The following is a 22492-nucleotide window of genomic DNA, read 5'->3' as shown; positions in this document are numbered from 1 at the left end:
TTGGGCAAACCAGCGACACGGACTTTTACTTTGTGTGTTTCCGCAATATGTTGATCTGATGCTTGCTTGTGGTTCATTCTCTGTTTTCCCTTCCATTCTTTCCAGGCTACACTCGCATATGCGTCTGTTTTCAAATATGCACAGCATGACCTGTGTCTACCTACTTTGTCCGAACTCACATATGCCTGATGAAGCCAATAAGTAAAAACACGTGTCGCCGGATTATACTCTTTCCATTTTTACTTGAACACTCATTCCTTCATCAGCACAAATCTTACCCATACTAACGTTTCTCTACTACATTTAAGATAAGAACGTACTTAAAAGAAACGGCACTACTTCAATTGATCTTTTATTTCAAATTTGTTTTATTACTATCAATTCGTCCTGTATTCACGATTTACTTGATTTTTTTTCATTAATTTCTTCAATTATCTGTTTTTTTTTTGGACCTATTTATGCTCGATTTCTTTTTTTATTTTTTCGCAATAATCAATTGCAACCCATGGAACGGTCGGAAATAGATTTACTCCCAAATTTGCATTTGACATTTTTCTTATTTTACGTTGTATCCATTTCTGCTTGGATACTAAGAATTCAAAATTTATGCTGTTTCTCGCAGAAAATAAATATTTTATTTATTCACTTGATGTTAACTAGGAATACTAAGGGGTGCTCATTAAAAAAAACCTTTAGTAGGGTTGAAATATTAGAGGCATGTCTTGGATAAATTCATCTATTAAGTATTGTCATTGTCAGACGTTTTATGGTAATAGTAAATGGCTTAATCAACGTCCTACGTTGGTAGTTTATAGTGTACCGCAAGGTTTCTTAATTATCACCTACTACTTGCGGTTTTGGATGTTCAAGAGTGCAAATTTTCACATTTTTTCTGCAGACTCCCCACAGCAAGAATTATAAATTCAGTGGTGATCCCCGCTATAACACCCATAGTTTCTGATTTTATAATTTTAAATAACGTTATCCCGAACTGACTCGTCTGAAAACGCACACTTGACTTACACAGTTTAACAGCTGGAAATAAAAACACTTGAGACGAGTTAGTAGCTTTAACGCCTTACTTATCATAATAAATTATATGGTACCTGGGTAATGATAGAGTGAAATTATTGAGGATAAAAGTTAATCTCGCATGACTTAAGAACGTTATTTCCATCGCTCCGTCGACGAACTTTACTGAACATTTTTGTGATCCATCGGACGTGGTGTTATAGCATACCTGTCGCTGAGGATGAAGCTTCTAATGGACGATTTATTCTCAGGAAGTCAGTGGTGTACGTGTACTCAAGAAGCTTGTCATGATCTCAATACCACGCTGAAGTTAGGTTCGGCTCACGGATAATCTGATCTCGCCTGGACTAACCCGAAATTCGGGTTGAGCTGAAGAAATCCGAAGATTTAAGTTATGACGAGTCAATCCGTACAGATTTGGATAGTCCAAATTAAATATTCCGATCGTGGCAACGCAACTCGAATATTTTGAATTCAGGTTATAGCGAATCAACTCGTTTACGACCCTTTAAATCACTTCAAATTGCTGATTTTTTTTATTGAGAGGTTAAAAGTAGTATTTAATCACTTGTTTAAGAGTATTCAATTAATTCAGGATGCACTGAGATTAAGAAGAGTTGTGAAGAATGTACTTATTGTGAGGGCCTATTATTCCATTGACCAGTTCTTGGCGGACAAACGAGATAAATGCTCGTCTTTAAGTATTTTAATTCTTAATGGTTACGTGCATTTTTTTAATTCTTATATGCGTGTGATGGTCTCCTTTTAAACTGATTTAATTATTGTTTTTATTTGTTTCGTCCGTATAGATGATAGTAGTAACCGTAACTTTTAATGCTCCACAGGACGAGAAAAAAAATTTGTATGATTTTAATTATCGGTGAGGCCAAATATTGTGACACAGATTTGGAAACGGTCTTGCCAAATTTCGTTTGGTTTACGAAATATTGAGGAAAAGTCAAAATTTGCCGAAATGTTTTTTTCCTGATATCAAATCCAAAAGGCGTGATTCTAACAAAAAAGCAAGGCGAAATTTTATTGGTTTTTTAAGCCCTGCACGCTAATATTAATACATTTTTTTGCTGTTTAATTTAGACCCTACTTTTAATTTTTTAAATCCACAGCTGATACTTTTGATTGTATTTTGTAAATTCTTCTTGTCCCCAATTCAGCAATACCGCAAGATTACATCATGTTTAACAAATACCATTCGTGATAAATATTTTTGCTAAACATATTATGGTGACGAATCGCAAGAGAATAGATGAATACATTGCCGTGTTGACACCCATTGAATATTTTCATTATTTCAGACACTTAACATTGTATTCTTCGTTTGATTTAATTGTTGAGGAGCTGGTGATGTAACGGTAAAATTGCAAATTACCCTTAGAATTCATCTTGGTGTCCTCTACAATTTCGCTACGTCACTGGGAGTGCAATAAGCCTTTCACATGCATTGCACTTTTCGTTTCTACATTTTCCGCCTTGATTCCTTCGTCCGTCCGTCTGTACGTGAGGTGCCGACCGTCCGTAATTATCGGTGATGTATACGTAATTTACACGAATCAATTTAAACCTGATAGTGATGGGCGTAATCGGCTGATTACCGTAATTTAACGACTCTTTCAGCTCTTCGTCGTGTCGATGGGCACCTTCGAGCAAATCCCAAAGGGGCAGTTTTTTTTGCATTTTGGTGCTCTATCGTTCATTGAAATTTACGGTTCTGGCAATTGATTGTTAACAGTAATTTTAAAGTTTAATGGAAAGAATGTCCTCTTTTTGCTACTCGGCACTTTAATTATAATTCGCAATTAAATAGCTTGGCTTGTATTTCTGAGCATATTATTATTACGAAGAAACGACTGTGGAGCTTTAAAAACCGGGGATAGGCAGAGAAGAAGCGGCGATACGGCCAAATCCGTGTTATTACGTTAATGTACCGGGATTAACCGTAAATATAGCGAAAGCAGAGCCGAACAAAAACATGCTTATTATTAAACGCATTATTTGGTCATTACTTATTACCAGTTATCCACAGAGCCGCATTTCGAGTTCTTGCTTCCTTCGACCATGCGAGAGAAGAGTCTCCATTTTCTCGTTTTTCTTCTCCGAGTTATTTTGTTATTTGTTTACGTCGTAGGATATTAATAGTTAACTGCATTTCGATTATCTGTTCGGAATGCGCTTATTTCGTTAGTTGGTCATAATTAAATAGTTAGTATGTATCATCTAGGATTCGCGTTTTTGTTCTATCAAGCCCAAGATTTTTTTAGAAAAACGAGTTTGAACTAAACATAAGTAAGATGAGTAGTTACTTAGATTGTAAGTCGGAAGATCAATGTTTTATGTGACGATGAGATTAAAAGGACTATCTAAAAGTTGCCGAAATAATTTAATGCCGTCTCTGCTTATAGCAGGGAGACATGGCATCAAGCTACCGGGGGCATCTCTCACTTTTGCCAATCTTGTCAAGGTCGTTCGTTTGAGGTTAACAACATAAGACGGCTCCATTCTACGGTTACCGCGAGTTACATACACAAGAAAGAAATAAAATTCAACAAGTGTCCTTTTTTCACTAATTCGAATTTAATGCCGTTCTAACCGTTTCGATACAGGGCTGGCGAGAGAATGTTTTTTACGAAAAAAATAGGTTGAATACACGCAGGTAGCACATTGTCAACAGTGCGCGCGCATTTACCGATTAAAAGGTTGTACGTTTCGATTAAAGAAACTGCTGTCAAATCGAGGAGGTCCTTTAATAACTCAAGTTTCAATTCTACTGGTTGAGATAGTTAGAAAGGCGCGTCCATTCCCTTCCTTTTTTTTATGGAGCATTGTCACACTTGTTCAATGTAAAAACCTCGATACTAAACAATTAATTTCGTAACAATGTCTTCAGACTATCTTCGATGACGGTACTTCGCGGCTTATAATTCAAATTATAATTTTACAAAAACTGAGATGGAAACCACGTTATGTCCTCGTTTTACGGACGTATTCAGATGGGGAGTGTGTCGCCGATTGAATCCTGTGTAGTTTCACTTTCATTTGTTCCTTTTCTTCAGCTAGTCTCAAGTTGTGTTAACGACCACATGGCGAATATTTTTGAATATTAATTGAATGTTTTGCAATTAAACTTATCTACAAATTTATGCTTTAAGTCTATTTGCCACGTTGTAAGAGTGTAATTTAAAGGCTCTAGATCATAATTCATCGAGAAATGTCGATGTCTCGGCCATTTGGTAAGCGATAATCAGGAAAAATTGCCTTAAAGTATTTTTTTTCCCTTTTGGCCGTCCTGAAGACATTCCATAAAGATCGTGACTAAAAAACGATAATTAGAAAAAAAACTCAAGTAGGCGTTGAAATATCAGACGCATGTTTTGGATAAATTCATCTGTTATGTGTTGTCTGTCAGATGTTTCATAGTAAATAACAAATTACTTAATCAACGCCCTACGTTTACAGTTCACCGCCTACTGCGAAATTTTTTTAATGATCGTCCGTTAGTTCTTTGAGATGTGATAAAGCACCTAGAGGGTATCTTATAGAATATAGAGTAGCACCACAAAGAAATCCAAAATCTCTACGGGATGAGTCGGCTTCTGGAGTCCGGGTGTTGAAGTTTCAGATATCTTTTGCATTTTCCTCATAGCTCTTATAGTTTCTGAGATAATGAATTAAAATTTAAGTGTTGAGTAAATTTTTTTAGGCCGTGCCATACCACCTAAATACTATTTTTGGATATTGGCCCTTTTTCTACCAAGCTCCATCCAATTTTAGTACATTTCTGCATACGTTCCTATATCGACTTAATCGTAACCGGTTTTATAGCATGTTTGTGCTGATTCTCACGCACTCATCTCACGCATGTTAAAGAATGTTATCAAAGGACCTTTTTTTCCCTCTTTTACATTCCTCCAACTAAATCTGTATAGGCAAACCAACAGCACCTCTATAACTGCATGTGTAACACGTGTTTGTTTCTCTGTGTTTCAATTGGGGCAATACTTACGTTTCCCCGTACACCTGCCTTATCTAATTGCGATCGTCAGTTAAAATTACCCACAACATTAACCTGAAGTTAAGATCAACGATTTCGTATGCAAATTTGGTTTGTTAAGATGGTAGATTATCGTTCTCCATCATTTCGTATGTCTTCCTTAAAAATCAGCCACGCGTAAAGTGTAGGTTAGTACAGGTCAGAAAACAAAGAGTGAATTGCATATCTATTTCCTTTCTTTAAAAATCGATATGTTAATATATCGATACCTTTATCATCGAGATAATTTAGATAGAAAATGAGTTTTCCACCATCTAGTCTCACCACCGTCCAACGAGAAGAGGGTGCGTCAGGAAGTCCAGATCGAAAATATTCTTTTCAGTGTGTATTTTAGGGTGTGTTTTAGGGTAAATCTTTCAATATGGTGAACAAGGCTGCAAGTACACCAACAACCGGTTCTTCCTAATACCGGACCGAGTACTTTGTCTGCAAAAGAAGAAGAAGCAAGAAGGAGAAGAGGTATCGTGGCGTGAGCACACTCACGCAACGTTTTCTCAACTCATTTTTCTCTTTGCTGATCATTCGCTTTATTTTGTTTTCTTATGGTTTTTGCGCAAATTTAGCGCCAGTGCCAATGGCAAATTTTTGCTTCGTCGACAAAACTCGCAAGACGCTATGGACCCTGTTTAGGTGGGGGAATTTTACGTAATTTTTGGTGAGAAAAGTTCAATGTTGGGAGTTCCGTCTTAAGGGCCGGTCCTCCTACAAATCGATTATTTTAATCAGTGGGCGTTTTACTGTAATGACTTGGAACGGGCGATGGGAAAGGTCGAGTCGCTGGGAATCGTTTTAGGCAGCAAAGCGAGATTGGGAGATAAATTTTGGCAGGTTAAAATATAGATATTTATAGCCTCATCAAACCTCGATAAATCTATGTCAGATAATTTTATAATTGTTTGATTATCTCGTGAGATTGAATTGAACCACTCCGTGATGCTCCAAATTAATAATGACTTTGTCTTTCGATGTTCATCAATTTTTTTTCCTTAACTAATGGATTTTCCCTAATAACCTCCCGAGGTGCGAAACTGGCAATTACCATTTGTTGCAGGTTTAAATTAGAGATCAGTAGAAATGTTTTCTTCAGTCGATCTAATCAAGACCGTCGCCAAATCGGCGTCGATTGCCGAAGGGGGGCTCCGCTGAAGGCTGTTCCAAGGCCGAACGTTGGCCGCCAGGCGTTCTTTCGAGGTCGTTTCTTCACTACGATGCTCCCATTATCGGCACAGTCTTTTTATGGCGATCACCTTTCCTCCCCGATGATGATGATCATCTCGATGATGCTAATGGCCGGTAGCGCCATGCCGGGTCAATGCACTCCCTTTACTATTATTGCGGATTTCGAATTCTTGTGCCTCGTTTTTTCTCTGTTTTGCTCCCCGTACTTGGCTGGTAAACGTGAACCAGTTTGTCATGGAGTTAATGGTGGTTTTTTGTCGCTGGGATTTGGTTGTTAGGCCACATTGTGTCACTGAGGCTGTAGAACTTCCATATTGGTATGGAATGTTTGTTCTTGGAGTGTTTTCCTTCCTTCATGCGGTTGCTAAGGAATAGCACACTGAGCTGTATCTGATTCGATGTCCGAGTCCTAAGTTAAGGTGGCGACTATGGAAAAGAAATATCACCGCACAGAGGAAAATGTCCATTTTGAAGCTCAACAAACTGGGATACCTAATCGCTGTTCAATTAATTGGTTAAGAACTGCTCACCTCTTTTTTTAAACTGAAATATTGTTTGTGAACTTCCACTCCGTTTGGGTTTATATATTTATAGTGTTCCTCAAACTCGATTTTGAATATGGCAATTTCGAGAACTATAAAATATATAGACTGTTACATGGAAGCAAAATTACAGTTCTTAGTAGTGTTATTTTTCACTTTTAGTATTTTTCAAAAAGTGGATTTGACAGTATTTTTAAGTTTTTCTTTGTTAGTTTTAAGCATTATTTAACAGCTGGGCTATGTATCAATAGAGACTTATCCAGTGTGGGCTCGTTATCAGTTATTTTTATTCTGAAAAGTTACTTCCCACAGGAATTGGCATATTTTGGACGTTCTAGTTTTAAATGACATCATTAATTATTCTGTTTTTCATAAGAACCTGATCATTTTACGTAATCTGCGAGTTTTCGAAATTCAAAAAATTACCATGAAATTATTGATAAAATTACGAGAAACATAATGAATATTTTTTATTAGAACGCCACAAATCGTCAAATTACAACATACGGTAGTTTCTTAAATATCAAGAGCTCGGACAATACGAAAAAATTGACGGGTCCATATTAAAAACGAGAAGTTGATGATGACTTGAAGATGACATTGGAAAACGGATAGGTTGAAACCAGTCCTTCCATGTAACCCGAAAAAATGAGCCGGGACGAATTTAAGAAAAAATGCGCCTTTTAAGACAATAATCTTCCTTTTTGGTTTCATCGTTGATTTAAGAAAATTAATGAAAAAGGCAATTTGTTTTTTGTTTTTTGCTAAGTTGAGCTGTCTTAAAAATGTACACATTTATTTTAGGAGATATGTATCACGAAATAGGACACTTCCTAAAGACATTTTGTCGACTTGATTTAAGCACCCATTACTAAGCCCAAGAACTTGTTAATCACTCTGAAATCACCGCAAGAATATCCGGCCATTATCCCCTGCCATAGCTCAGCACTTTCCTGCAGAACTATTAGCCAAATTCCAGCGAAAAATTATGTTCCTTTAACAAGCAGGTCTCGTTCCGGGAACTCCGGACTGTTAACCATTATTACCAAAATTTACTGCGTATTTAAAACATGAGCCCGATGACTTGGTGAAATTCTTAAATTACCGGGTACCGCTACTTGTCCATCAGCACCTTGTGGTACTATTTTAATTAAATTTTGATTGATGGTAGTTACTAGCCATGATTTGGACCAAACCAGCTAGGATTGGTGACCACCTAGTAACAGAACATGAAGCTTTGTCTTTTTGTGATTCGAAGGGGACAGGATTGGGGTCGTTTCTTATGAGCTCTTCTATCTTTCAACTAAATAATTTCAGGAAGTTTGTTTTCACCGATGAAGCGTGATTTCTCCGTTTTGCTCCTTTATTATTGAAATCCTGAAAAAGTCTTCGGTAGGAGTGCACCGCCTCATACTTGACCGGTGTTTGTCTTAAGCCGACCCCGTAATTAACCGTCCCACGTACTGGAATACTGATAATGCATACTTCCGATGGTTTTGTACCGTTCGCCACTTTAGCACCGAAACAAACCCATTAGTAGTAAAAATATGAACCGCAAATGCAAATTGGCAGTTTCCCAGGTATAGCGGTGAGGTGAGGACCACGCACTTGTCCGAGAACACTCCCTAGTGCGCACCGCGATGCATAAGGCGCAACATTGTGATTAAAATACCGTACGAGAAGTCGGAGAAACAAGAAATATTTAAATAGGCTCAAGCAGAATTCAATTGGTCGATAAATAAAATGAGCCGGGACGAATTTAGAACTTCCGTCCCGGGTAGAGGGAACACCACCATGTAACTTAACTAATTTTCAATTTTCTTTGAAAAAAAAACTGGTGCATGTGATCGAAAATTGTTTAGGCACAGATAAGTAACATATAGGGTACGACATACGGGGCAACTTTAAAGGGGCGCTCTTTGGGCCAAAATAAGAAAAAAATCTTGTTTTTTAACGCCCTCTTTATGGGCACTTTCTTCGCATTTTGTATCTTCTATATTTTCAAGTTAGTTGAACATACGTATGAGTTTTGTAGCAATGATCGTTATTATTTTTGTGAAACGAGAGTTAACGGTAACAAAAAAGTTGTCACCATCTTGGTTTCGCAGACACGGCACGATTTTTCAAAATTTACATTTTTTGAAGCTCTGTTGTCCTCGAGGTTTTCGGCGGTAGATTTCCGGTGGATTGCTACGAAGATTTCAGTGGCGTCGTTGGTTGCAAATAGTGATTAACAGCCAAGTAAACTGTCTATTAACATTATAGGTCTGTAATTGTTAATTATCAATTATTACCTTTTATTGGACAAACATTTATCTTAATGAGAATAAGGTTTTATGGTAGCGTTCACATTACAAATCCGTGGAAAACGTCAGCGTTCATACTTCACAGCGGTCTGGTTACGCCGTTTTGGTCATAATTTTGATTTAGACGTGACGTAAACGGTGCTTTTCAGTTAATTCAAATAGTCGCGCATATATTGACAGCCCAAGGAATAAATATGTGAAATGAACCTTTGTTGGTTCCGTTCGGGGCCTAACGTTTTGAAAAGGTGCTGCCGTACAGATTGAGATGTTTTAAGCCGAGGTTGTTGGCTTTTAAATGGCTTCCTATCGGTGAACAATGGGCACTTGTAAATATTAATGGGAATTTGTTGGTCTAGACCCGAATCTGCAACAGTTGGTCAGCTATCGGTCGGAACTGCAAGAGAGGGCCCTTATAGTGTCACTGCAGATGTTCAATCTGATCTTGGAGCGATGCGTGTCCATTCTTGAGGATCACTGCTCCGACCAGGAAAAATCAGGATTATCTGTAGATTCCCTACCACACGATGCAAACGTGCTTTTGCCGGCAATCAAAGTCTGGTGCGACTGGATGCTCTGCCATACGTCGGTATGGAACCCGCCACCTAGCACTCACGATTTTAAAGTGGGGTAAGTTCGTCTCCATGCAACGATGTGCTTCTAACAACGTGATAATGTAAATTCAGGCCTCCCGGAGATCTCTGGTCAAGGCTAGGATTGCTCATGAATATCCTCGAACAAATGGACCAAGGGTCGTCAGAGGTGTTCATCAACGACCCCAAAGAAGGTGCGTATAATTGAACTCTCCACATTTAATTATGCTGTTGTTTATTTATCTTAGAGGCTGTTATCTTGTTAACAATCCAATCTGCCTTGCCAATTATTATTTCGCATAACTTTCAAACCGCCTACGCGAACTTCTCAATTATTATTACCGCATCGTGAACGAGCGCTCAAACTCGGTCGTGTACGTGAAGTTAGTTGAAATTAGTTACGATTAATTATTGAGAATTAATAGCGAAAATTCTTTGGAGCAGAGCCCAGTAGGGGACGAAAGTAGAGCATTAATAATTTCGGACAAGAATGTATTCATTTTCGTTGCATACGGCCACAATGGATCATCGCTCTTCTTGATTGATGATGCGGTTACCAAATTAAGCCGATTCTAAGGCCACGAGACGCGTGTAACCTTATGATTGTTTATTACACGTTATCGACTAACAAGAAAATTACCACTGCAGATTACCAGCTCGATTATTTCGAGCAGTCGGGGACAATGCTGTATGGGAATAATGATGGGTTTAAGGTGGTAACACTTCAGTGTTAAAATAATTGATAGTGATATTTTGAATAAAATTGGATATTTTGCATTCGCATTGGAGATATTCTAATTGAGGTGAACTTCCAAAAGCAAAAAGTTGTACCGTTTGAGTTAATACTGTTCGGAAAACAGCACTTTACGTTACTAATTACCGGTAATGAGTACAGGTATCCGTAGGCGGTAAAATTTGTTAATGCGATGATTAATGAAAATGTCAAAAAATAGAAACCACGATTGTGTTAACACAGATGAAATGAACGATACACATCCGTTCGATAATATTTAAAGCACTCGTTGATGTTCCGTAAAACGCCTTGTGCTCTAACCTTCGACTTCTGGACTTACCATGAATATGATGATGGATTTTCTGAAACATGCGTGTACGAAGAATCGGAACTAGTACGATATTTTGCATTTGAATGCTCCCTTTACTAGTTACATCTGTCATATTTGTACGCTCATAAGGGCCTACCATTATTCCTGGCTATAAAAGCTGTTACACATATTATTAAACATAATTATGCATTTTTCCAGAGGAAGATTACGGGGAGGAATGCACTTGCATACTCGTGCATTAGCAACTTTTCTTCATAAATAATTCACTCCGGTTGTGCCGTCAGTCCATCCTTCGGGCTTTCGCAGTGACTCGTACTCTCCACGTGCGGCTCTAGTTAATTAGGCCTAATTGCATATCTAGATGGTTTTTTCTTTAGCCGGAAACCAGTCGGTGTCTAACAACTGTGTTACACGACACACATGGGAGCACTTTTTTCAGGCCCCGGCAACGTGTCAGTCATGGGAGGATTGAAACAAAGGAAATAATTGCCGCGAAACGGGAGGTGGCCTTATTATCTCCTGCTCGCCGGCTATATCGGGGCAGAAAGTCATTTTTGCTTAATCCTAATCGTACTTTGTACGCCTCTTGTCGTTCTTTATGCGCAGCTGTTGCTGTCATATGAGAGATTTTTTTAACGTCTCAGTACCGTTATGGAGGGCTTTAAGAGGAATCCGCAAATGAGACGTTTGCAGATTTGGATAAGATAAATGAAATTTACTGCCGCTCACCACTCAATCTGTTTAATGGGTGATATTTCAGGGTACGAGCAGATCAGGTTGCCAGAAGATGCGACGCTTTGTGGTTTTACGCCACTCATCTTTCACGACCGAGAACCATCATATGCGCCCTCCAGTTTGGAATCAGAGTCGGCGCAACTGCGGCTGAGGATCTCGAAGTTGATCTTCTTCGGCACCGTCTTCCTTTGCGGTTTAGAACCGCCGGTTCTTAAGTTGGAAATTGAAGATGGAAGGAGGGAGTATGTGTCGGTGGTATCTACCGATAGGGGACGAGATTCGCCGAGGACAGAGGCTGTGTTGGTAAGTTGCCTTAAATTTAGTTAAATTTTTTCTTCAAGTATTTTCCTTATTAGTTAGCATGTCTAAAGACATCCTTTTTCCAATGTGCAGTAATAAGACATCGATTTAGTTCCTTTATTAGGAGCGAAGGAAATGCATTTCCCAAATTCCAAAATGTTTCATTGTGTGTTGTTTGCATTAATATTGCGATTTGATAATACCCCTAAGGGTATAGTCTTTAATTGTAGTTTGAGTGTACGGTGACAATATCATTACAGTCATTGTCGTATTCCGACAGTGAAGTTATGCCACACCGTATGGTAACTTCTTATTGCCATTTGGTTTAACCTGAGTTCTTGCTCTAGCAGATTGGAAATTACGAGAGGTACCTATTCCTATGAGTCAATTTCCAATTAGATTGACAGCTGAAAACTTCACGTAGATCTAGGTTTACAATTTTACGAATATGCAAACATTTTCATATCTTTCGTAGAACATCAATAGGATTCTTTCTTTGGGAGAGGAAAAAATCTCATAGGTAGAAAACATATTCCACTTCGGTACTCGTTGTTGATCTCATACTTTGACACTTGCGAAAAATCGAAACAATTTTACAGTAAATAAGGAATGACGTGAGTGATCATCTTAATTGGTGTGGGTACTTATATACTTATTACAGTTGATCTTCATATGCGCAAGTGTAAATCAGAATAAGGGCGCCTAGCAAATGATTTAAGCAGAGTCAAAATCAACGAAGATGCCGCAAGCATTTTTTGCGTGAACGTGCTTTAACTGTTCTGTCTCACTTTTGTATATTTTGGCAGGACGTGGGCTGAGAAAGAAGGAATTAATTGGATCACGTTCTATCTGTTGGCAGAGTTATGCGATGGATACGATGAAAAGTTGACTTCTAGTTAACTTTTTGGCCCAAGTTGAGCCTCTACGTGAATAAGGAAATTTTTTAGGAAAGGCCAAAAGTAGCACGTATTTATTATGTCATGCTTTTGAGCCGCATGTACGCGGATGAGGTTGCACAATGACAATAATATTGACCAATTTTGAGCGAATGACTGAAGTGTAATGATTTTTACCACTTTTGACCGAAACGGTTTAGCGACAGCGGTTATGGGGTTGGTTATCATTTTAATGGCGTCATGAGTTAGCTGTGGCGTGCCAAAGTTATCACATGATTTTGCGGTTTTCAACTTAGCTCGGGAGCTATTTTATTCCTTTTGTACACCCTATAGAAACTAGATTTGAACGTGATTAAATCCCAAGACGGGTTGTCTGCGACTTTATCCCGAAGAGAAATAGTAGCGCCTATCACTCGTCTTATGATGAGTTAGGAAATCGTTGGTTTTCTTTCTGTAAAGAGATTGTCCATTAATTTTGTACGTTTTACGCCATGGACAGGCAGGAAATGCTCGATAATGCCTTTATGAACTAGATTTAGGTTTAAAGTGAGTCCTAGATTGTTTATTTACGACTTTATTTCTAAGAGGAATAGCACGACTTAAAAGTGCTTTCGGAATTGGGTATCAAAGCTTGAACAGTTATGCTTTCTATTTACAAGAGATTCTCCATTTTATTCGTTTTACGTTGTGGAAAAACAGGAAATCTTCATATCTTACAAACTAGATTTGTGAATAAATTAACTCGAAGATTGTTTATCTCTTGGTATATTAAATCCATCTTAAGCATCAATTTGTGTTCTTCTTTAGAATACAACATTTTGGTTCCGGATATTTATAGCTAAAATCAGACTTGATTAAGCAACAAAATTAAGGAATATTCAACATTTTCGAAGCGAACGGTACTACACAGTTGCGGAGAACGTCAAGGATGGCAGAAAATTAAATTCGGACATTCTTATAAAATAACGTTTATTTAATTGTCCGGACAATAATATTCCGCCAGCCTTAATTAAAGTTGCCGTTGAAAGGCAAGGACGGTAATTAGTTCCGAAGTTTTGTTGACCCTAAAAGTAAGGGCTTTTAAGAAGTTCATTAAAAGTGCTGCCGAGGACAGGCTTATGACGAACGCCCAATTTTAATCTTATAAAGTTCCTGAAATAATAAATTTAGAAAGAAATTAGGTCTCAAAGTATATATTTTTTTATTAGACTAGAAGCGATGAAGTTTTGCTCGAGACGTTTAGTGGAGATGAGGAAGACGCAGAGGGAAAACCTGATATTGCCCAAGTAAATTCTTCACTAGACACATCGTCTGAAGTGAAGGATCTTTTGACTAGAAAGTTGGAGTTGGAGAAGAGAAATAGGAGTCAAGAGAGACATCAACAACGTGTAATGGTAAGTCGTTATTATTTCTGGTACACTTCTATTTATCAGATTTTTTTCCATCGTTGAGCAGCAGTTCATGTGTCTACTTCCAATAAAGCAAATGTGCCTCCAGCAAAAATTGTTTCTCATAATATATTATCTTTGAAAGTGGATTAATCGCGGTATTATCATGTGAGAACCATGCAACAATTTGCACAATAATAAGAACATTTAAATAATTCATTGGTCGTATTCGCTGTCAGGTGGTAAATTTACGACGTGTCTCTGGCATACGCGACTTATCAATAGCGCCAAGACCAGAAACGCTTTTGAATGGACGCAGGAATTGTTTCGCTAATATCGCTCTTGAAACTGAATGAGGTAACCGAACTTGTTCTTGTTACACATGCAAGTAAAAGTTCAGTGGAGAAGAACAGCTTCCAACGTGTAGGATGTCACAATTTACGTTTCACGTAACCAAATTCAGTTCCCGTTACTTCCCCGGGGCGATAATCAGCAGCTACTTGCGTGAAGTACCAGGCGCGCTGTAACCCGATGCATCTCAAATCGAACAACCTGTTTGTTTACAAATATAATGGAAAATATGCGAGCGATTTTGATTAAGTGATTTTTTTTTCCTGGTTCGGCACGATTGAATAATGTCTCTGCGTGTAGCTGCTGTGTAATGATGATGAATAGGGCGGTGGCGCGGCGCCCATCGGATCATCGGAAATCCGTCGTTGGTGAATAATACATTGTGAACCGCTGAAACTGTAATTTTGCTTTCGGTCTGAATAATAATTCAGTTCTTGAGTTGGAACATCTACCGAAATCGCCATCAAGGGAACCATTTAAAAATTTACTTTGAGGATTTTTGAACCGTGAAAGTGTCTTTTAATTTTGCGGAGCTTTAGTATTAAATTTCCGGGACTAAAGATCGAAGAATGCTCACGGATTTTGAAGTAAAAAGGCACTTTTTCTAGATGTCTCTGAGAGATAGTTTATCCCTATTATTAATTTTTTGTTTTTCGACCATTTCAAAATTTTTTTCTATGATTGCCTTGAAAATAGAAAAAAACGCACTGATAATTTTAAATAATTGTAGATTCATGATGATGCCTATTGATTGATACCTATATCGGCGAATGTTATTTAGAGTGATAAAATGTGGCTTTCCATTATTGATAGACAGGAAGTGCCCCGAGCCCCCGTAAATATACGGTGTGTTCCCGAATAGGCGATGCTATTCTTTTATAAGTTAAAAAACTCGATTTATTGCGTGCAATGAGCATCGTCCCCTTAGGAGAATTGCCCCACTCACTTCCCTCGAGATGCAAACTTCTCCGTCGGGGACGATAGCCTTCATTAGAAGTTCCTCCACGAATATATTTCTGTCCTGAAAATCGTAAATTACAAACTGTCGGTGACAGCAGATCAAAGAAAAGAATATTTCAGACTCGGCAACAAATATTCTTTCAAGACGCAGTCAATAAAACTACTATATCCAACGATACAGGAAGAAGATGCTAGTTGCGACTAAAAACAAAGGCATTTGCGTTAACGGTACTACTAAAGAGCAGGGTTGGGTGTTGGCCGAAACGGCATTCGATATGTAAATGCCACTTTGATTTGCACATAGAAATACATTAAAGTGGTGATTGTTTTACTGCGGCTCGTAAACCACGTCAAGAGTGACGTATAACGACTCTCTGCATTTTAAGCTATAAATATGATAAAGAATCGGTTTTGGTAATAATAAATAGCTTAGTTAGTTGACGTAATGTTTGATAATTAATTACGCAATTATCCGGCAATGCAGCCGCGACACACATATTGTCATTGCGCCAGGGGCGATGAGGTCAAGAGCGCTAGACGGAACCCATCTCCACGCATTATTTAACATCGTTTCCATTTTGCGTAGACGTAAATTATCCTCAGTAATACAGGCCCCTATTGGCTGGCGATGTTTAACCCGATTCTCACCATGTCGCCTCACGCCTCAGAGCTTATTGAAATTTACTCCCTAAATGTGTACATTAGTCCGGCAGATTTATGATTTAATCACAAGTTCACATATTCGTATCTACAATGCACAGTCTGGAAAAAAAGATATCCTGAAGGAAAGGAGTCCTCAGGACGCGGCGATCTATTGGAAATGCCGACGGTTGTTGGTGATTGGCTTATCGAAGTTTTGATTGATCCAATTTTGAACTAAACCATCGAATATTTGATGGTTCGTAAGGCTACCAAATATTCATAGTGTAGAATGTGTGAAACATTCCGATACTCCTATTCTGACTCAACCTGGTCAAAATATCCAAATCATGCAAAAATATCCTCATTCTGAAAGCTGGATTTGAGGTAAACCATTGATATTTGATGGTTTAAGTATTACTTGTCTTTTTTTTAAATTTGATTTTCTGTGTTAGTGATTACTCTAAGTGGCATTTCATAGTTTTTAATTTCAAAATTGTGTCCACAATTGACCTTGTTTGTAATTATATTTTTTAATAAAAACCGAAGTCGTGTCGTTCAGTAAGTATAACATTTGGTTACTGATGCTTGAGCAAGAGGTCAATCTCGGACAGAAAAAAACGAAACTGAACGCTAACAATTTAACCGATCATAACGGACGTCCTGTGCCCGAAGTCGGTGGTGTGTCCTCAGCTTTAAATAATGTACTTTTAACATTACTTATTTTCCACTCTTTTCTATGTTCGCCATTAAGCAGAAAATCATGTTGGAACTGGAAAATATATCATGAACCAACTGACTGGACAATTCGGTCATTTCTAACCGGACTATTCGCAAGACAATCACACTCGCTAATGTAAACGTAAATTACTTGTTTCATAAAAACGATAAAAGGTGCATCCATCTGTGCTGGTGTGAAGTATGGTCGCTGGGCGGTCAAAATAAGCAGTTAGAATGTTGGCCGTGAGAATGAGATGCCATTGTCTTATTTCTCGAATGCCGTTTTAACCAAGTGTCCGTAACGCGTTGGTGTGTAAACGAGTCTAAATAGTATTAGCGACGACTGTTAACCCTGGAATAATTGACTAATTTGCTGTCCGTGAAAACTGTCTTACAGTACTGGTCACAATTTTTGGAATTTAGATGGTGCATCCATTTGGCATAAATATAATCATCCAAGTCATCTAAATTCTCGATCCAAAATTTAAAATAATAAGTTAGTAAATGATAACTGTTGTCTGTGGTCTCGCCAGTTAGAGAAAAAGTTTGAGTTGACGTGGAATATTTTTCTGGAGTTTTCCTACAAGCGAACGGTTTTAACGCACGCCTTTGCGAGTTGAAAGTAGCTCGTTACCGCACGCAAACCCAAATGGCATGTGTCAGTGTTAATTTTAATTGAACTCACGTTAGAATTCATACAGTGTGTACAAGATAAGGATGTCCAGCGTGGGGATCTCGTAAACGGTAATAGGTACAGGCTTGGTTAAATGGGAGAAAAGTTGCGCTTTCATAGGAGTAGCGTCATAGTACAAATAGATGTAAAACATTATTTTCGGTTTTCCAATTATTTAAAAAAAACAAGTTTCAAAATTTTTGTCCTGAATTATGGTAAGAAATGGACGAAAACTAAAACCACCTTCGTATTGCAGTTTTTTTAAGCCTCAACATGAAAATCTTGGTTTCGTTCTGTGCTATTTCGTTTGTCAAGACTGATCATCAATTTCTTTTTTCTAGATACGACCCTGGTAAGGTTTTTGTCGATTTTAACGCGATTTTATATTCTAAATTCATTAATATATCACATTTAGTAATTTACGTTTCCTTCAAATTTCTTTCAAATAAAATACGATATTAAAAATGGTAATGGTATCGGATATTAAGATGGGATATCCGATGCCGTTAAGGAAATACGGACGTTTCTTTATAAAATCAAACGACATATTTTTTGAATTTATTAACATCTTATTCAAATTCCTAAACAGTTACTCTCGTCTTTACCGACAATCGTCGGTCGAAATGGACAAGACATTGTAAGAAATGTGCCCATAAGAAAAATAGTACAATTCGCAAAGAAGTGTAGATGAGAGGATGCGATTTTCGCAAACTGTTACACTTATATACCGCTAATATCGGATGGAAATTGTTGCAGAATCATATCGTTAATCTGATACCCATCTCAAACCTACTCATTACCAAGATGCGCTTTTCATATAACTTTAGAACCAAAAACCGTGTTTAAGGACCTAGGCCAACTTCACCTTCGAAGCTTTTACTGCAAACAAAACGGAAATATCTGCAATCTAAACACCAGCCATAATTGCCGGTCTTAACCCAAAAACCCGGTCACCAGAAGTACGTCCAATACGGGAATAATAAATGTTGTTTTAGTGAATTCCTCGGTCTTTATTCTCGGTCTTGTATAGACGAGACACTCGAGAGGCCAAGTGGCCCCTGCACAGCAGCGGCAGCGGCAGCAGGAAACGATCAGTTCGCCTGCTTTAAGAGTGACATTAGTGACACCGTTGTATGGGAGGATGAGAATCGCTTAAAATCTCATGCGATCGGTATGCATGCAAAATGCACCGGGATGTGGGCGTTCGCCTTAATCTTCTAAATAAATCACTTAGCGCTCTTCCCGGTTACGATAAATTCCACGGCAAAGCGTTGTTTGGGTGTGAATTGGTCGTTTTGCTTCGAGTATATGGGTGCTGCCACAGAGCTCGATGATGATTTTAGTGGTAGGCCGTCAAATAACAAAAATCCTTTTTGCAAAACCTTCAAAGTGTGAAGAGTATAGCGTATCACCATCGCCGTCCAGAACAAGGCGTTTTTTCATTCGACTTTTTTTTTTCGTTATCCCTGGCAGCATGTACGAAGTAAAAGTAACTGGGCCAAGTGCCTATTTCGCACATAGTTATTCGTCTATCTGTAAATTCAAAATAAAAAGAAGTTCCGGGCGATAATACAAAATCCAGAGAGTAAAAAGTCAAGCTGATGATGGTTGCAGAGACTCAAAACGTCTGATTTTAAATCCGATAATACCACGTTGGACACGGCAAGAAGTATTCTCAATTATCATTTACTTCTTTTTTCTAAATTCTCATTTTTCTGAATATCTTCGAGCATACATTATAAAAAGCATTTTATGACGCTCTAAAACACGCAACTTGTCCCTAAATTATTTTGTCATCTTCGTTTTATTATTATTATTATTATTATTATATTATTATTATTGTTGTTATTATTGTTATTATGGAGGTGGCAGAATTAAGAAAAAAAGAAAAAAACATTATTACATTAACCCGCGTTTTTGCTAGTTGCACTGATGCATTTTAGTGTACACGCTCGCGATATTTCGCTCTATTACCGCGGTACATGTTTCGGGATATTTCCAAAGAATTTAGCGATGTTTCCAAGGTATTCTGGTGCAAAAAAAATCATCAGCGATCTACAGTCGGTTTGCGATGTTCTGGAACATTTTTCTTCTGAATGGACGAGATTCCCTCGCTGCAATTGCAACAAGTCGTCCCGCTCTCGACTGTTGGCATTCCTGCGATTAGCTCGGATAAAGTATGAGCGGCGCGAAGCGATAAATCACCGCAAACTATTGTCGCCTATCGTTGATTAGACGATACTGAGCCCCCAGGAGACCTTAGGAAAACATTAAAAAGGAGAATTACACGCGCCGCCCCAGTAGCAGTACCGGTATTCGATCTTCTCGCAACATGTCGCGGTTCTTCCTGTGTAATTTCATGGCTGAATGAGGGGTTTTGTTTCAGAAAATCCTTAGTCAATCCATCGTAAGTGTTCATCTAGAAATCCGACCAAAGTACCTAGTTCCTGACACGAATTGCTTCATCGACCACCTAGATAGTATACACACAGTAGCTAAGTCACATACCTATACTTTAATGGTGCCTACCGTCGGTAAGTATGCATAATTTTGATTCTACATTAATTTGCTTAGTACTTCATACACTTGAGGAGGTAAATATCAAAAGGGCACATGTTTACCTCCCACCAAAAAATACGAACGAAATGAGAAAACGGTTTCTTGAAAAGTTGTTGGGCATTTTGTGGTTTTAATGTTCACCTCATCGCTTGCTGTTTTCTTTCAGTTTTAAGCGAACTGGAAGGGCTTAGCAAGGGCAACCCCCCTCCTACCTCCAAGGGCAAATTCTCCCCTAGTCCAGAACACGTTCAAAAAGTGGCAGAGGCATCTAGGGCGGCGCTAGAGTTCCTGAAAACGCGCCATGCAGCCGTTAAATGTGTAACAACGAAAGGAGCAGTTCTTCCGTCAATGACGTTCAGCGTCGAAGATGACGCCACCTGGGATGTTACCGTGAAGAATGACGACAAAATATTGGACACGTGTTTGATTCTCTGTAAAAACCATGGGAAGGAACAATCGACCGAGACTAAAGAAGGTAAGAATTTGTAGTTTTGTGTGAAATAGAGCTAGAGTAGCGAAAAATCATTATTATTTGGATGGGAGATGGGCATTAGTGGGGAAGTACTTTAGAGATTTCTATTAGACAATTATCATTTTTCGACCGAGCACCTTCAGCCAGCACTGCATACCACAGGTAATAATGCTCACACGATTACTTATAATCAAAAACAAGGTAAAACTTTTGTAAGTAGTGGAATTGTAATTATCGAAATTGACAAATCAGTGATGTCGAACCGCACAAATCAAAAAATGGGCAATTTTATTGCAGGGGAACCCCGACATTTGTTCCGCGAAGTGGTATTGCTCACCGAAGATCGAAACCTGCGCGTGAAAGCGCATGCACGCGACGTACCTGTACGTGCGCTGCCCGATTTTATGCGCTGGGCCAGTCTCGGAGGATGAATACGCGATTCTGCGCAAGGCGGTTTTGGACCAGTCTGAGATGTTTTTGGCACTATGAATCGACCAAAATAAGGACGAGGTAAGTCCTGAATGATTTGAAGTAATTTCTTAAGGCAAGAAAAATTCCTGATTTTGCAGGTTAGTTCAGGAGAGTTTTGCTATACTTTCCATGCCTATTATTTGAGCCCTTTGAATTTACGTCTTAACAATAAGCAATTCTATTACAGCTTTTCTCAGAACTCAGATGAATAGATGAACCGAATTTAACTCCGAAGCTAAAACCAAAATTTCATCGAGTTTGTATTTTCGCACACGTACTAACCCAGCATTACCTTAAAGAAATGATCTATAGCGCCATTTTTTTATTGGTTTTAAATACTACTTTTCAAAATTTATTAGCAACTATTATTGTGGTTATCGCTCTAAAACAAAACATATATTTTGTTGTATGTACCTCAGTCCGAAATTACACAAATAAGGAATATATTTGTAATATATTCGTTGTTATATTTACGTGTCATATTTTATTTAAATTACGTTCGCAAATTAATGTCTTTATACACTTGTCTTAAAGTGCAAATATGAAAAAGTAATTCATAGTACTTATACAATTTTGTACTAACAATTTACGATTTTTTTAAGTTTATTGTTAAGTTATCGCGTAGATGGCTCTGTACAAATCGTTTTTCGACTGAAAATAGCGTACCTAAGCAAGTAGACTTAATAATTTTATTATTAGCGCAGCGAGGCTTTTTAGACGAATGTGTCAATTTTTAAACTAGGATTGTTTCGATTAACCATTCATTTTCTATTGTTTTGAATTACTTGGAAAATAGTATAGTATTAAGGTCATTCTTGCCCTCAAGGACTGTTGTTTGACCGACTTGCGTTGACTAACACGCCATGCCATTAATTACGTGTAAATTTTATATTTCATTATTACATCTATTTTCTCGAGCATTTTCGAGTTATCAGCCGATTAATTCCTAGTTATTGATATTTTAACTAATTAAATGAATTGTACTTATTTTTTAGACATCGATTTAGTTGTATTAATTTTAAGCTATCGGGTATTGGTAAGATTCAAGTTTGAGGATTTTAAAAAATCTACTTAACATCAACGTTTCTAGGCATGACATAGGTAGATAGTGTTTTTTGAAAAACTAACAATCATCACAATTTTCATATTGACCCTTTATATTGTAGTTGTTAACGTCTTTGCTCAGGAACATGTTTGTAAATAAAGATGGTTTATTAGAGAACTGACTTTGCTTTCGAGTTCATTTTGACAGAAAGGTAAGCCGAAAAACAAAAGAATATGACAGAACTGTACGGGTAAGTAAAGTTCGCCATTGAAGTAAGGCATAAAATTCTGTTGCCTGTTCGAATATTTTTTCGATGGGTATTTCGGTCGGTGAAGATTTTATGATACTACTAACTCGTCCATTAACTAGACCGCAAGAAATTTTACACTTTTATTAAAACAACTCTCAATCTATAACCGCCAACTTATGCAAAGCGACATCCATAAATGTCAAAGAAGCGCTCTTTTAGACGCAACTTCAGCTAGCGGTTTGATTTACCTAGAA

General features: G+C 38.0%; 2 protein-coding genes across 6 annotated transcripts in view; one reads left to right on the top strand and one right to left on the bottom strand.

The window, feature by feature from the left end:
- Window positions 1–15869, bottom strand: part of Alg14 (ALG14, UDP-N-acetylglucosaminyltransferase subunit) — a 33139-nt gene extending 17270 nt beyond the window's left edge. The window contains exon 1 of the mRNA XM_066397024.1: window positions 15858–15869. The gene's annotated coding sequence lies outside the window, so the exon portion shown is untranslated. The remainder of the gene's footprint in view (window positions 1–15857) is intronic.
- Window positions 1–22165, top strand: part of Smg6 (Smg6 nonsense mediated mRNA decay factor) — a 36925-nt gene extending 14760 nt beyond the window's left edge. For all 5 annotated transcript variants that reach the window (XM_066397007.1, XM_066397009.1, XM_066397008.1 and 2 more), the window contains 8 exons: window positions 9482–9752; window positions 9809–9909; window positions 11540–11817; window positions 13919–14104; window positions 19828–19975; window positions 20167–20475; window positions 20770–20982; window positions 21131–22165. In XM_066397007.1, the coding sequence (XP_066253104.1) occupies window positions 9482–9752; window positions 9809–9909; window positions 11540–11817; window positions 13919–14104; window positions 19828–19975; window positions 20167–20475; window positions 20770–20903 (1427 nt within the window). In that variant the 3' untranslated portion in view covers window positions 20904–20982; window positions 21131–22165. The remainder of the gene's footprint in view (window positions 1–9481; window positions 9753–9808; window positions 9910–11539; window positions 11818–13918; window positions 14105–19827; window positions 19976–20166; window positions 20476–20769; window positions 20983–21130) is intronic.
- Window positions 22166–22492: the final 327 nt, after the last annotated feature.

This window comes from Euwallacea similis, chromosome 14, assembly GCF_039881205.1.
Source record: "Euwallacea similis isolate ESF13 chromosome 14, ESF131.1, whole genome shotgun sequence".
Classification (NCBI taxonomy): Eukaryota; Metazoa; Arthropoda; class Insecta; order Coleoptera; family Curculionidae; genus Euwallacea; species Euwallacea similis.
Note: the sequence above shows the minus strand (reverse complement) of the source record. Positions and strands in the feature narration are given on the sequence as shown.